We start from the raw sequence: 15,719 nt of genomic DNA, 5'->3' as shown, positions 1-15,719 counted from the left end.
AAAAATTATCGTTTAACCATATATGCAGCACTGCATACTGTAAATTTCATATATAAGCTTGCGACATATACTCAGTGGCAATCCCGGTTCTACGGCAAGCAATTTTTTGACGTGCTTTAGACATCATCGGAGCATAAAACGCCGTCTTTAGAACGGCATGTTTCAGTATACTTATGGAGCCCCTTTTTATGTACATTTTCACGTCTAAAATACATGGTCTACGGAACTATAATATGGCTTTTTGAAATTCGAAAAATAACCATCCAAAAGACATCTTTTGGATGAAGAAGACATGGGCGCTTTTTTCTCGAATAGAACCGGGAATACTACCCAGAACCGTTCTTACTTCTTACTGCTGCACTTTGGCAGCTTATTCAAACATCACGGCCAGTTATAAAAATTTACTGGATGTAAGAAGCCCAAATAATGCCATCTGATAGAAACGCATTTATAGCATACAACAGATTAGCAGGAATGGTTACTGTATGTCTGTATTCAGTGTATTCACTATCCAGCTTTTCAAGGATGATCAGTTCACCACATGTTCACACGTTTGCTGATCTTTGAGCTATTGGACGCCGTCATTAAACTAGTGCGCATCCGAGTATGTTGATTAGAATGCAATATTTATTAATTTTAATAGACAAGCGACGTTTGACGAAAGCTCATTTCACTAAATATGTGTGCTGGCAGACAAGTTATAGGCTAAGGCGGCCCACATCGCCAAAATCGCTTTGGCAGCGGAACTGCAAATGTATTTATTTGCCGCTTTGAGTGTGTGGAGTTGCGGGTATCGATATGTATCTGTAAGTATGTATTCTCGTTCCGTTAACCACATGACCACCTTCAGAGGCAGGTCGTTAAAAATCCTAACCGGTAGCCAATTGGTTAGTTGGTTGTGATGCCGGTTGCGGGACAAACGACGCGCATCAATTGTAGCTGTCAATATGCCGACAGTTAAAGCTAAACATCCCTGCCTACCAGATCGAATCTTGTCAAACAACAACGAGGTCTAACCAGTATTATACGTCGGCTTATGTACGAAAACAAGACAGTGTACAACTGGCGCAAGTAGTGACTCGAATTATTATTTATTAAAAGATCCACACAACTTGGTTGGAAAACGCCAACGCACCAATAATAAGATCCGTATAGCATAACGTGCAGTATGGCCTGCTACTGTGGACAGCGATCTTGCTAACGTTGATGACTACAAAATTTATTTAATTTTGTCGACAATGTCTGAAGAATCAAATGTGGACATTCCGTATGACTGTGCCCTTAAAACGGAAAGTTTGCCAATGGATGAAATGGAAGTGCAGTGCGACGAACCGCCGGCGAAGGTGCCTTCGGCCAAAAGGTCATCGGGATTTTTCATAGAAGATATTCTTGGCGATACGTTTACTTCCACTAAGAATACCTCGCAAAGTATTGTCAGACCATGGGATTTACCTGAACCGCCGTGCATTCGAACTGCGACTGATGGCACGCGATCAAAAAATGCGAAGGAGTCCAAGCGGACGAAAGGTTCGCCTCTGGATGCGTTGTTTAAAATGGCCAGCAAAACCTTTGAAGGATTAGAGCGAGCAGACGTACGAGCAGGTAAAACTGCATTATGTGTTCTCAGATCTGCAATTGCAATAAGTCCATAAGAAACTTAATTTTAAAATGGATTAACTTGGATGTTCTTTTGGTTTCCGTACTGGCTAATTAGAAAACTGTTAAAGTTAAACCAGATCTGCTTGATTTGTAAAGGTTACTTATAATGCTCATAACCATTGTGTCCTTGGTGCGCGCGCCGCAACCTACTATTCGTAGAATTATTTGATGGTTGCTACCAGCATGAATCTTTGCACAGGCGTACTTTGCCATATTATTAATATCACATTATACATCGGGTTGTAAGTAGCCTCCCTAAAATACTTTGTGCAAAAAAATAGTAGCATGCATGCGACACCGACGCCGTAGTATAGTACATCATGTGCTCCATCTCGCAAATCTAAATCTCAAACGTACTATGGGCACTTACAAAAACCAATTAGTTACGCGCATGCGGTGACCTTTTCCCAAATTTGCTAGTGCAGTTAAAACTCGTAAATTAAATTCCCGTATACACATTACACAGTTATAGGAAAAGTAGATTTGACATAACTCAGTTGGCTTGACGTGCTATGTTTAGGAACAGCTAGTCCTCATAATAATTCAGCAACCGGTTCATCGAACAGCAGCATCAAGAAGAAACGAAAATCCCGCACCGCCTTTACCAATCATCAAGTATTCGAGTTAGGTAAGTAACTTGTAATTTTATTCGGATCAACGATGTCGCATATGGCATTGCAAGCGTAACCGCTCATCTCATGTTGGCCTTTTTGCAGAAAAAAGATTTTTATATCAAAAATATTTATCGCCAGCTGACCGCGACGATATTGCCCAGACGCTTCACCTGAGCAATGCACAAGTAATTACATGGTGAGTTGTTTGTGATCAAAATATGTAAACCAGCTCATAATTAATCAGTACTAAAGAATAGTACAAAAAAAGTTGTTTTCGTGCCAATAAGTGAACCAATTTTGTTATTGTAGGTTCCAAAACAGAAGAGCTAAAGTAAGAAAAATAATACCTTGTTTTCACACCTTTTTCTTGCACTAAATTAACCCCTCCGGTTTGACAGCTTAAACGCGATCAAGAGGAATTAAAAAAAGATGTTACGGCGACAAGATTGCATGCTATACAGAAATCATTTTTCGACGTACGGGATCTTGCAATGTTCCGAGCCGCCAAATACTTGGATGTCAAAAGGCTTAATTGATAGTAACGACTATTTATGATCTTTCTCACCAATACGCGCTGTTGAACATTACTTTTACATATGAAATATTTACAGCGTATCTTGGATGTTGATATTAAATATTACACACAGCGATTTTCATTATTATGACACTATGTGTTTACATGAAGTCCAGTCATGAAAGCTAAAAAAGAGACTGAGCAAAGTGGTGCAGTTTCAAAAATAAAGTGAGAATTTGCACGCGAAGTTTTTCCAGCTGTGATTTTGTTTAATCTTGTGCGAGCAGTGTTCATAAAATTCTTGTAGTCCGCAGTTAACGCTAATCATCTACTTCAAATTCGTCAACGAAGTCAAAACAAGCAGGACAAGCAGGTTACACCGTTACAGTACTGCAGCTTCTTCTGGTAATTTATATTACGGAATACATGCGATGACGGTGCGATTACGATAACAGAAACTACCACTAATGGTGAAGCCAGAGGCATTAAGTATGGTGTATAAGATGCTTTTAAATCCAATGATTGTGTCTCATCACAGCTTTAAAAATTAAGCAACCTAAAACACTAACTGTCCTAGTCTCCTAGACATATCCAGTAGCGCCAAATACGCAGCGCAACAAGTAGAAGGTATACTGAAATTAATATGCGTATTTCGTTACCAGCATAAGGTTGCGTAAATTGTACGGGTAAATAACGCGCCTTGATCCGACTTGACAAAATCGGCATTTCATTTGGTTATAGTTATGCCGAGCCGATGATATATTTGTTAACACTTCACCGAAACAGCAGAATTTTTAATTTTGTAGCTCAACTAACTGCCATGGACATGTGCGATGATCATATCTCAAAATGAAACCAAAATTAACTTTTGATGAATGTCATGACCAGTCGTTTCCTTAGCTTATTATTAGCTCTGTTTGTGGACATGATACAGCATTCGCACGTCAACTGTCGGAGCGTGAAACGATTGGCCACTTTGAAGTTATGCTCCACTCAGTTTCATTTTGCTCCCAAAAGCAGTTCGCGTTTGCAACAAATATCTAAATGAAAAATAATGTGCTCGTATTACAAACTTCTTTAATACTCTTGTGAGTTGTGATCAAGGCAGTTGTCTTGTTGCGTAACGCGCGCAACTGTGGGCTAATTACTGCACCTGTATTATAGTCAGGACTCCGCAATGCATTATGCATCCCCAATTTCAAACTGACCTCTATTTATCGGTTAATATTGCTGTAAAACTAACTTTTCTTCAAAGTGGTTAAATCCACAAAGGTAAAAATTAACGGTCTTATATCAGCCTAAAGGAAGCAATTCTAGTACAATGTAATGGTTAATGATACAATTCGAAATCTAAACTTTTATGCATGGTAACTGCAAGGTGTGCCCCCGTCGTAGTCGCACAAATGCGCACGCACGGACAGAACCTATTTTTTTGTCTTGATTGAAGGTAATAAACATGATAATGGCGAACAAGAATAAGCAATTAGCTAAGCCGTTATTAATTGCGATTCATGATGCCTAACAAAAAATCGCACCGCATTGTTAATGGCAACAAAACGTTACGCTTGTAAGTACAAAACACCTGCTTAGTGTTACTTCTCAATGAACCACACGTACAGATCTTTAGCCGCATTGCACCAGTAATAACTCTGGGCAAGGAACGCTAATATGCGATGCATGATCGTTTGACAGCATTTTTGTGCAGCAATCATAAGCGTCTTTTCAATTACAGGTCGTTTTTTCCAGCAAGTCAACTATACCTGCACCGCCGAGCATATGTACCGGTAAATACATATCGATCGATAATAGCTCGTGGTATATTGATTAACAATGGCGGCATAGTCACAGGCGGGGGCGTTACCCGGTTGGTGTTCTGGTGGGTGTGATATTATATCTCATCGAACACAGTTTATGATTACTGGTTAGCTATCAAGCATAACAAAAACCATATTGCTTTTGTCGGCATCAGGAAACTTTGTGATTATGTGAGCACTGGTCGGAGATCATTTTGCTGGGGTGGGTGGGTACAAGATCTTGTGCTGGCCATGTAGAAACAAATCGATGCTCTTGACGGTGAGAGTGGCAGAATTTATATGTAAGTAAATCTTTAAGGCCGATTGACGAAAACTTGATGTCAGATGAAACACAGATTACTAAGTATATGGCCAGCACAGTATCATCATAAACAGTGTATATCACTCTCTTCGGCGTCAAAGGAGTCAAACGGTCGGTCGAGGTCGAGTACAGTTGTAAATTGGCAATACTCGCCGCTCCATTATCCTTCCGGCAAATTAATTTCTGACAATCAGTTTAATTGATCATGATCACGTCCTGTTTCCTGTGTATATTGAGTGGATAGATACAGGCGCATCCTTTGATCATCAAATGGCCTGTAGCAGCTATGAATTCGCAGATGACATATGACACATATGTATATGCTGTGCATGATCAAAACGGGAGCCACTTGCCGACATGTTACCATAATTCTGAAATCATCGGCATTCCTTTAATACAGAGCTCTTATTCATTAAAAAAAATCGAACTATGGTGTACGTGCAAGTTTATGATGCACTAAAAACAAGTGGAAATAAAAAATATAACATCAAAAAGCCAAAAAGGTCGCTCGACAGGATTGTTTATTAAAAAAATTACAAAGTATTATTAAAATTTGGTGGTCAGTGTTGTGCTGACAAAAATTTGGCATGGTCAGTGCTGTGCTGTGGCAAGTTCAAAACTCTTCAATTTAGAGAGGTTTTGTACCACAGTAGCAGTACAATACAATGGTAGCGCTGTACTTTTTTATAAGCATTCTGCACATTTCGGAAAGATGAAGTAAAAAGCTGAAATCAAAACGATAACTCTTCCATTTGGTTTGAGAATGTGAAGCCGGCTTCAGTGCACCATAGACAAGCAAAAATAGCAATTTATTATGCCATTTAATAAGATTAACGTGCAACCAAGTACCGTATAAATCAGGACAGACGTCATGAACTTCGTGTCCTATTTAGGTCGCTAATTTTGTCACTTCATTAGCGTCGGTGAGATGACTGCATGGGAGCTGATTTGGTTGACTAGGTAATTACACTCCTCTTGCTTCCGTTTGCCGATTACAAAGATTACAACGAGTTTAGTTAGCAAATACGCTCAATGTCAAACAGACCTAATTGTAAGTGACTCCCGAAAGCTCGTGATTTTGCATACAAAATTAAACGCCGAGAAAGTAATCCGTACGTATGGTTTACCAGAACGAAAGGTCAACAGCTATTACGGCTTACAAAGGCGAAATAAAACCTAACTTGGCAAAAATAAAAGCTAAATTGAAATTAAAAAATAAGTTAACCCGACTTAGTAAGACTAAACTTAATTAATTTTTGCAGGTGATATGCTTTATGAACAATTACAGCCAAAACATTATCGCTCCTATTGTACGGTTTATTATTTTTTGCTTTCACTTGTCTAAAGATTTATAATATAATATTTTAAATCGAGTGTGACAAAGTTTCTTGCAATGTCTTCATATGTACGCGCACAGGATCTTTCGAGGGCGAATAAATTAATTAAACGCTTAACGAGATTTGACTTGGCGTGCGTCGCTGATGGTAACTCCTGCTGTGCCAACAATATCATTAGGGTGTTTAAAAGTGTACAACGCACATTTAGATTCGGTGTTAACGTCGACAATCTGGACAGTAGCCGAAAGATGCCGCATTCGCCTGCATATGCCGCATACAATATATTATGGTCACGATATTTAATGCTTGAATGGTCGTGTGGGGCCGCTGAAGACTTCACGCTTCTGTTAGGTCCGGTTGATTGAGTGTACCGCTGTGAGGTAGCTGCGGGCCATAAAAATATAATAGGAACATTATGCATGGTGCTAGTTCGTCTCTTTATCTAATTATAGAGAGACGCGTTGTCCACTTTGAACGCTGCCTTGTAATCAGCACAATTAGATGCGTTAGAAATTTGTCGCAAACATCTCGTGTCAGTTTCACACTGTACACGCTGTACAGCAGGTGTCTGACAGCGCGGTCAAGGCAGTTATAATTCATTTTATTGTAATAAAGTGATAAATTATCATCAGGTGGTTGGTTGATTATATGCAGTTGTCCTTATTAGGGATCTGATCAAGTCAATCATGACCAAATTCACTAAAATTAAATACTCCGATCAGCTCTATTCATTTTCAGAGTCACCACGGTTGGCTTTCTGTGGGAGTGCACTGTAAATATAACAAATAAATTTTAAGGATTACAAAAATCTCCTGCTTTTCAAAAGTTAAGTAATGCTTCGTCCCCAACCAGCTTAGTAACATATGACTGAAAAATAACAATATAACAAAGCTGCTACAAAATGCGAGACAGTATAAAAACAGACTAGATAACTGACTGCATGTTACAAGGAAAGCAGAGAATCTAAAAGAGAAAGAACTATAAAAGGCTTGAGCGATTGCCGGCATTGGTTTCCGGTAACACTTTTACAGGTTTTTCAACTGGTACTAAGCTGCTCGTTGATTTATCCACATCAAGTATATCGTCGTTGTCGAAGATGACATGTTCTTCGTATATCGGCTCTTCCAAAACCAAGGGTTTTCGCCGGAAGAATCCTGACTTTACGAGTATCACAGCGATCAGCACAAGGACAACAAAGCTGCCAGCCCCAGCTGCTAATATAATATACCACGGCAATCCTGAGAACGTGAACAAAGTTTTGATCCTCACGGATGCCTAAAACGATAAAAATCACAAAATTAAATGCAAGGCAATTAACTATAAGTTTGGCAATGCTCAATAAACGGACATGTATAGCACGTTTTTCCATATGAATAGCATAATATAGGAATTCCGAGTTCCGCTTAAAGAACTGCATTATAATACTGCGGTAGAAATATTACACAAAATACAGCACCGAAAATCCCAATGAATAATGATTAACTTTTAGCTACCGGGAGTAAGACAACTCCGCTTTGCAAATTAATTAACATTGTGGTGTGATCGACTTACCAGAGCATTCAAGGATTTTTCGTCAGCAATGTGAAAATGCACTTCCTCGGAACTGACGTCATGGTATAATATGACAGATGAAGATACAAGAATTTCGAAAAGCGTTTGACGATTATCTTCAACAGTAAACGATTCTCTGGAAATCTCCAAACCGGCCGTAATATTGACCTTCTCGTTTCTGCCGATGGTGGGTAAATAGCAGGTATACTGATGGCAGCTTGTAAATTCATCCAGGCAGTCCTGGGAAAAAGAATTAGTTTACTCAAAACCGTAAACACACACACTACAAATGGACTGGAGCAATACACAAATGCATCAAGGTCATGAAATCGGTACTGTGTTCAAGTCTTTACCAGGTTACGAGCATTTCATAATAAAATAATGCTAAACTGCGTTTCATGTGATCAGTTTACGAGTGATACAAATTTTCATAAAAGAATAAGTTATGTATGCTTTTCCCCCTGGGTAATTGAACTTCACTCTCATTGGTTTAGATATCCGCCCAAGTTTGTCGAAACACTGTTATGCGGCAAAAAGCCCTTAAAAACGGGTAGTTCGTAATATTGGTTTTTTGCCGCATAACAGCAAACGGAACTCACCCGTACGCGAGATACGTTTATCTGACGGAAACAAAAACTTTGTAGAAAATTGTTTCCGCTGTGGAGTTCATTTTATCCAGCGGTCGGCAAATATTTCAGCATTTATTTTCTGTACTTACATACAGTACTTCAATTTAACCATGGTATAATACGAAGATGCGGCTGCAATGAAGCACTACTGAGTACTGACCATGAGCACTAAGCAGTACGTAATAGTCGTTGCCAATGCCGATAATCATGCGCGTATGAGCACGAGTAAAAATTCACGAATTTGATCTCTTTTCATTTGAATCATTTGATGATCTGCAGTTTGCGCTCATTAATTATTTGTAAATAGTGAACTGCCAACTGATTCGTACGTATCAATTTATTGAATCATTTGATGATCTGCAGTTTGCGCTCATTAATTATTTGTAAATAGTGAACTGCCAACTGATTCGTACGTATCAATTTATTTCGTTATCCTGAGTGACTGAATCCTTTATTTTTATTATTGCTCATAACCATTAATTGTTGCCGAGAAATCGTGAAATCCGATTATCGGAATCTGAATTGAAGTGTGGACTTCATAATGCCACCCTCACAAGGACGTAAAACCACAGCTGCCAGTGCTGGCCTAGCGAGTTCCCTGCGGGTACGAAAACGTGCAAAAGCTGGCGCGACCAAACTCCAGCAGTCAACTCTGGATGAGCAGTTCGGCAGCAGCAGTGACTTGCGAGTGAAGAAGCCCGCCGGCGTCAGCAGCACTGAGAAACCTCTGTTGGTTGGTGGAGCGTCGGATAACCAAGCATCTGCATCGAGTTCCCTTGGCTCATCCGCGGGCTCGCCCTCCAAGAGTGCTCAGTCATCGGGAGAGCTGCGCGTGGGAAAAAGCGATCAAAGCCTTCCTAAGCTCTCTGCTAAGACCAAAACAAGAGGTGGCAGCGCGGACTCCAAGCGACACGACATGGATCTATTGCGCCAGTTTGATCTCGACTATAATTTCGGTCCATGCGCAGGTATTTGAAAGTGCTCTTAGTTCGTTTTGTAGCTTTTATTGACTTTCGGAGTCGTGTAACATTGGAATTTTTATTATAATTTTCAGAACTGTTTCATAGTTCGAAAAGTATTTTAAAATTCTCCAAAGCTTTGGTGGTTCGAAAGTTTTGGCGTTGCGTACCAGTCTATTTCAAGTGGAACATCAGGTGTTATTTTAGGTGCAAATTATTTTGCAGGTATCAGTCGTATGCAGCGCTGGAATCGTGCCCAGCGGCACGAGAAGAATCCCCCGACAACTGTGAAACGTTTGGTTGAAACCCATCTTGACGATCCTGATTACACCGAAGGGTGAAGCAGCTTTGACTAATAGTCGCTATTTCTACTGTATCGTATTCGTATGGCTTTTATTTGACAATGCGTTATTTTTGCAGAATTTGGTACGACACGGTCATCTGATGCAACCGGGTCCTGATTACACATTCTGGATGTATTTTCAATATGATCTGTTCCTTTTGTTGTTTATACCGCGCGCGATTGTGACTACATTAGTTGGGCGCAAATGTTGGTGAATGTAAATAGTCCTCGTATGTATACTGAATAGACATAGTAGTTCTTATAGATCCAAACTGTTCTTGCCTATTTAATTTTTGTTTGGCTTACCATTTTAAAGGTGGCTTTTCTTATTGGTTTTTCATTCAGTTCGGTTGCGGTGTACGAAATGGATAAATCACTCAAACCCTTCGTTGGAGTCGTAGTGCTGGTATTTTTATCGCTGTTTGTTAAACAAGGAAAATGTCCGGTTTCATTATCAATCTGAAAACGGAAAAACAAGTACTAATACATCATTTAAAGCATAAAGTTGCAGCATTTTAACTTCCACTTCAGACAAATACGCACTTGTATCTCTGTTTTCCTTATTTTGAACGACGCACATGTTTGCCGTGCTTTTTAAAAGCCTACTTACTGTCATTCGTGATTTTTGTACATAACATAGTTAGCGAATAGCGATACCTCGAAAAGGCTCGAATGATCTTTCTTACCTGCAAAAATGTCAATCGGGAAACTGAGACATTTTGGTACGTTATCGGAATATTAATCGTAACGCGAGCCTTTTTATCTGGCAGAATGCCTGGTCCCATATTGATGACCTACATAGCGAGAGACACAATCAAATAAACAACCGAACTGTAAAAACTGAACCATTAATACTTACTGAAAGCACACTGAATCAACTGCAAAATTAACTACAACGTCTACAAGTAAAGAAATACAGGGCTAACTGACCTCAAAGCTTAAATTAAACTTCGTTTCCACTGAATTGCTGATAACATTGTCGTGGGCGTCCGGTTTGATTTCTAAGGTTGTTTTCGCATTGCTAGAAAAAATTCGGAAAAATTACGAATCAGAGTACAGATATGGGCACAAATGTAAATTTTTAGCGAAAATCGTGTCACTTTACATACTTTGCGGAAAGACGCAAAGTTGTCATCACTATCAAAGAAGTTGAAACCGATGGTTCCCAGATAATTTCCTCCGTTCCATTCTGCAGATACCGATGTCCGAAAGATGCCACAATATTCGGATTTGCACCAGGCATTTCATCCAACGCCAGATTCATTCGAGCGGTTGTAAAGATGGCCGTCATGGTAATTTGCTGATCCGGATATATGACGCTGCCCATATTAACGGTCCGGCACATGACGTGGTGAGACCCGGTTATGTTGTCGGAAGATGCTGCAAATCGATCCTTACAGTCCATTTTCATTTCAAAAGAATCACTGGAACTCTGTGTAAAACAACAAGTTGTGTCATTTTTTCGAAACCTGCCATCAAATAAGATGTTCGTGCAAGCGGACGCTGCAACTGACCTTTACTTCCAATCGGTCGAATGCAACACCGAAAGGCAGCGTTAATTCCAACATTGGTGAACGCACAATGTACGACGTCGCCTCGTTGAAAATATCGTAACGCAGCGCAAAAGTGTCATTCGTTTTAACGCTGATACTGTAAAAGAAAGTTCTTTTTTATTTACTGTTAAGTGCGCACTAATTTATCAGTACTTACTTTACTGAACTATCCATCGTGGACAAAGCGATGACCGGGCGACAATTTCCCGACGGTTCATCGCACCACGAGAACGTCACCGAATTACTGGCATTGGTAACTGAATCCGGTGATACCGTAACACAGTCTTCGCAGTACTTTTGTGGCTCGTTCGTAGAAAATTCATCCAGACGGAAATGGAAAGACATTGGAACACGCCCGATTTCATACGGCCAAGAAGAAGGGTCTAAAACGGTGATGCTGGACCCATAATGACACTCCGATACGGACTTGACCCCAATGCGATACTGAAACGGAATGGACACATTGGCAACTGTGGAACGCGAGGACTGGAAGATCGCTCGCGGCTGGATCAGTAAGGAATCTGGGAGATTGCGGTCGAGCTCCAATCGACCTTTCAGGATGTAGTTTCTGCTAGTACGTGCGGGGGTCAGCAAAGTCCAGTTGGTCTGGATGCATACTGTGGCCAAGAGGTAGCGATCGCCGGGTGCGTTTAAAGACAGTTTGGTTTCATTTATAGACAGGGAGAATGTCCAGTTGGCCACGGAATGGGTTCTACATTGAAAAAGGTCAAGTCTCTGCACAAGAACACATCTTTTCAGGATAAGCTTTCATTCCTACAATTATATGGTTTTTTTGTACGCGCTTATGCTGCTGCGGCAAACAAATTACTGTAGCAATTGCTCAGTGTTACTGCCGCATTAGAGGAGCATACGACACGGTTTTTGCCGGTTGTCTGTTTATCTGTCTTATGTACTTATACATATTTCGTACACGTGATACCAGCAACAAGAAAGAGCGTACCACGGTCGTTGTTCAAAACTAATAATCGCTTGAGTAAAATTCGAATACTCAACACATTACTTATTTGTACTGGCAGATACGGAATCAATTTTCCAAGTTGAAAATTAGGCAGTTAAAGACTATGAGCTACAAACCGGCATATATGCTTAAAATAAGTTAGTAAACTAAAAACAGATTCCCGAAGGATATATGACCACGCACCTGAAAACTTGCACGTTTTCGTTCATGAAATCGCCGACAGCAAGGTATCCACCTGGAATACAACCATTCAAACGATGCAACAGCACCGCAGAAACAACGGTTGGAGGTTCCTACCGGTACGTCCAAAAGCGCTCTGCTTTCCGTTCGCAGACGATAACGACCAACTAAAGCCACGGTTGTTTCCCGACGACCGTATACGCTGGGTAAGTTTCGGATTTATCCCATTCACATCTCCATAATAAACATATACCGATCCACCACCATCGCCGAAGGGAGACCCAACAGCAAAATCTGCGACAGTTATAATACTTACACAAAAGGTCATTTCGGTGCGTCTATAATAATATATGTATACATACTGCTTTTGCAAAACATCCCTTAAACATACGTACCGTTAAAACCGTCATTGTTGATATCTACTAAAGCAACTAAACTGACACCAAATCGAGCTCCCCGGCCATCCAGTCCAGTCAAAACTATAGAGGTATTGAAATACTGCTTTGGTTTCGCGCTTTTCTACAATACAGCAAACTTAAATCAAGGATTCAGGGAACGCGTACACATATAATAAAAGGCAGCACACAAACTTTAACGAATTAACGAAGTATAAAATATGCTTACGGTTAATTAATACTTACCCATGCGTCTCCGGGATTGAGAAATATGTAAACAACACCCTGATCGACTTCTCCGCTGGAATCGTACGCATTGGGAGCGCCAACAATGAAATCCAGGCGTTTATCTTTATTGATATCGATCATTAGCACCGATTGGCCAAAACCTTCAAACAGTTGATTGCCTTTGAGGAAGAATTTTATATCCAGAACATTGGATCTTTGCAAGCGTGTACTGCGCGTCAGTGGCCTGTACACCACCACGATGCCCGCCGACCGCGCCTGTGGCATGCCGGAAGCATAGTAGCGGGTGTTGTCGTTGAAGAGCATACCGGAAGCCACCGCATAACCCAGGTAGCCGCGCTGTTCGCGTCCGATTTCGCTCTGCACAGGGTCACTGCTCAATAGCGAGGGTGCAGCATTGCGCACGCCCATCCCACCCGTCAGACTGACATGGGCAACTGTGCCGGTACCGTCCAAATATCCTGGAGCGCCCAGAATTACCGAATTGCCGGTGTCGTATTCCGCCGTAAACCCGGTATGAGAAAATGAGTACAGATGCGTTGTGGATGTTGATCCAGGGATAAACCGTGTGGAATTGCCTAAATACGGTTAAACTATCAACATACATCGTATTGGTACATACCCAGTGTCCATCAGGGCAGACTTTCAATATTGGTATTATCAATAATATACACTGTACAATACGCATACATACAGTGCACCAGTACAGGCTATTGCTGTTGCTGAATTAAAGTGTATTCAGTATATTTTTATATTTACAGTATATGCAGTACCGAACTTACAGCTTAGGACAAAATGGTCGCATACCCAACATCTCCACATTCAGTACGCATGCAGCGCACTGCGCTGTACGACTGAGTTCAAAATATCCGTTTCGTACAAGTGCACTGCACCGCTTGCGTACAGAATGCTGGGTGTGGGGCTATGCGACCATTTAGTCCTACATTGTATATTGTATAAAAATATATATAACACACACTTACCTGCACAACAAGTCATTGTTAGCTTGTACAAAGAAAATTAAAGAAGTAAAGCGAGCGCTATTGCTGACTCATATCGGTTATTCGGTTTACATAAATTTTAAAGTTACCAGTACTACAAAATGTATTTCTACCTGTGGGAAAGCGCAATTTCTGCCATTGAATAGATGGAATTTCTGATGTGCTATCTTTCGGTACACGATAGCACATGCCGGATGGTGCATAAAACGGTTGGGTGTTTCTGCTATTTGGCAAAAAGGTTCCGTTGGTCCACAAAGGAGCACAAGCCTGCACAAAAATATTTTTATTAAAGCCCAATAAAGCAGAACAAGACTGCTGTTAAAAACGACGCAACATGTTTCCGGGCTACTCGTACTGTTATTACCATTGCATCGAAGGGTTGGGCATCCTGTATCGCGATTGTAAATCCAAGTAGACTGTTGTCTCGGTAAGGATAGGATCCGACGGCAGCTACTTGTGGTGTACTGTCGTTGTCCACAGTTAATTGCTGGCAACGCTTAGGACGATCAAATGAGTCAATGCGGCAGAAAAACACAAGACCTGGCCGCACTGTCGCTGTATTGCTAAGGTCAGTCGCTGTAGGAGCACCAACCAGCAACCTGAAAACACGAAAATACTGTGCTGCCTGTAACCGGTGTAATTCAGAATAATTTAAATTACTAACAGCGAAATATCTGGACAGAATTACACTACAAGAGCTAGTAAAATATCGTAAGCTTAATACTTCAAAGACCGGAATTTAAAAGATAATAAAGATATCCTCACCCTCGATTTCCCGCCAGTAGGTCATCGGTGGGTGCCTGATTCCGTTTATGGAAATAAAAGCCCGAAGAAAATCCGAAAGATGATGATCCCGTTAATCCGTTCGGCACCGGTATGCGCAAGGGAAAAGCTGCGTCCATATTGAAACAATAACATCTGGATATCAGCTGACAAATCCATGACATCCAGAACAACGCGATAACAGCCGGCATATTAGCCATTTTAAAGCTGTTAGCTTTGCTCGTATATGCAACCCGCAACACTTTATCGGTAATTATGGTAACTCCGGTAACTCGGTAATTATGGTTATCAGAACTCCAGAACTGCTAGCACTAATCCATTCGCTTTGGGAAGTTAAGTAATTAGCCTCTCAAATTGCGGTTGATAAAGTAACCCTGAATGCAGGTTATGACAATATAAAGAATAAAAACTGCATAATTTACAAGCAGCAAACATTAGTTATGTAGTACTGCCCCTCTTTCGGCCAGTTTTGCAACTGCGGGTAAATCGTTTGCGTTTATCCGCTAAATTCCTCAAATTGAAGCTAGACATCCGAGGTGTGTCAAACATATCATCAAATGAGTATTACGATCCTGGCAGGCGATAAACATTTTTTCTGAACGTGCTGCAAATGCCATCTTGATTATGTTATGTGACTCATGCACACGTACAGTTAGATACATGACCTGTAATAATAATAATAATTATAATATAAACACAGATATAACAAATTAGTGAAAAATATAGAAGGAAATTGGAAATATCCCTGGCGTATCCACTTCAGGTTGTAAAAAAGGCTGTTACCAAGTACTTAGCGACTTATAATAACTTTATAGCTTATCAGCTAATTTCTGTTAAATCGGGTAATACTCGGACATTTAT

At 40.6% G+C, this 15,719-nt stretch overlaps 3 protein-coding genes across 3 annotated transcripts; 2 read left to right on the top strand and 1 right to left on the bottom strand.

Annotated features, from left to right (window-relative positions):
- Window positions 1-1,006: 1,006 nt before the first annotated feature.
- On the top strand, window positions 1,007-2,983 carry LOC129581953 (transcription factor LBX2-like). The gene is made up of 5 exons (XM_055473278.1): window positions 1,007-1,602; window positions 2,180-2,287; window positions 2,376-2,469; window positions 2,583-2,604; window positions 2,672-2,983. The coding sequence occupies exons 1-5, from the start codon at window positions 1,239-1,241 to the stop codon at window positions 2,807-2,809; spliced, it is 726 nt and encodes a 241-aa protein (XP_055329253.1). The 5' UTR covers window positions 1,007-1,238; the 3' UTR covers window positions 2,810-2,983.
- A 3,901-nt stretch (window positions 2,984-6,884) lies between these two features.
- On the bottom strand, window positions 6,885-15,359 carry LOC129581521 (integrin alpha-4-like). The gene is made up of 15 exons (XM_055472649.1): window positions 14,841-15,359; window positions 14,440-14,674; window positions 14,189-14,342; window positions 13,075-13,652; window positions 12,829-12,952; window positions 12,551-12,727; window positions 12,437-12,488; window positions 11,432-11,986; window positions 11,236-11,371; window positions 10,831-11,153; window positions 10,652-10,742; window positions 10,408-10,515; window positions 10,028-10,180; window positions 7,791-8,030; window positions 6,885-7,514 (listed from the first exon to the last, which is right to left on the bottom strand). The coding sequence occupies exons 1-15, from the start codon at window positions 15,056-15,058 to the stop codon at window positions 7,218-7,220; spliced, it is 3,441 nt and encodes a 1,146-aa protein (XP_055328624.1). The 5' UTR covers window positions 15,059-15,359; the 3' UTR covers window positions 6,885-7,217.
- LOC129581523 (uncharacterized) lies at window positions 8,611-10,125 on the top strand. Its single transcript, XM_055472650.1, has 3 exons — window positions 8,611-9,387; window positions 9,604-9,715; window positions 9,799-10,125. The coding sequence occupies exons 1-3, from the start codon at window positions 8,961-8,963 to the stop codon at window positions 9,821-9,823; spliced, it is 564 nt and encodes a 187-aa protein (XP_055328625.1). The 5' UTR covers window positions 8,611-8,960; the 3' UTR covers window positions 9,824-10,125.
- Window positions 15,360-15,719: the final 360 nt, after the last annotated feature.

This window comes from Paramacrobiotus metropolitanus, unplaced genomic scaffold, assembly GCF_019649055.1.
Source record: "Paramacrobiotus metropolitanus isolate TYO unplaced genomic scaffold, Prichtersi_v1.0 Parri_scaffold0000006, whole genome shotgun sequence".
In the NCBI taxonomy this organism is placed as follows: Eukaryota; Metazoa; Tardigrada; class Eutardigrada; order Parachela; family Macrobiotidae; genus Paramacrobiotus; species Paramacrobiotus metropolitanus.
The sequence above is the reverse complement of the archived record's forward strand: the minus strand, read 5'-3'. Positions and strand labels throughout refer to the sequence as shown.

Excerpts from the sequence above, each read along its gene's own strand:
- LOC129581953 (XM_055473278.1), top strand. The coding sequence starts at position 1,239 with ATGTCTGAAGAATCAAATGTGGACATTCCGTATGACTGTGCCCTTAAA. Across the intron at positions 2,288-2,375 it reads TCATCAAGTATTCGAGTTAG|AAAAAAGATTTTTATATCAA; the intron begins GTAAGTAACTTG and ends GCCTTTTTGCAG. Across the intron at positions 2,470-2,582 it reads AATGCACAAGTAATTACATG|GTTCCAAAACAGAAGAGCTA; the intron begins GTGAGTTGTTTG and ends TTGTTATTGTAG.
- LOC129581521 (XM_055472649.1), bottom strand. The coding sequence starts at position 15,058 with ATGGCTAATATGCCGGCTGTTATCGCGTTGTTCTGGATGTCATGGATT. Across the intron at positions 12,953-13,074 it reads TCAATCCCGGAGACGCATGG|AAAAGCGCGAAACCAAAGCA; the intron begins GTAAGTATTAAT and ends GCTGTATTGTAG. Across the intron at positions 7,515-7,790 it reads AAAAATCCTTGAATGCTCTG|GCATCCGTGAGGATCAAAAC; the intron begins GTAAGTCGATCA and ends TTATCGTTTTAG.
- LOC129581523 (XM_055472650.1), top strand. The coding sequence starts at position 8,961 with ATGCCACCCTCACAAGGACGTAAAACCACAGCTGCCAGTGCTGGCCTA. Across the intron at positions 9,388-9,603 it reads TAATTTCGGTCCATGCGCAG|GTATCAGTCGTATGCAGCGC; the intron begins GTATTTGAAAGT and ends ATTATTTTGCAG. Across the intron at positions 9,716-9,798 it reads GATCCTGATTACACCGAAGG|AATTTGGTACGACACGGTCA; the intron begins GTGAAGCAGCTT and ends TTATTTTTGCAG.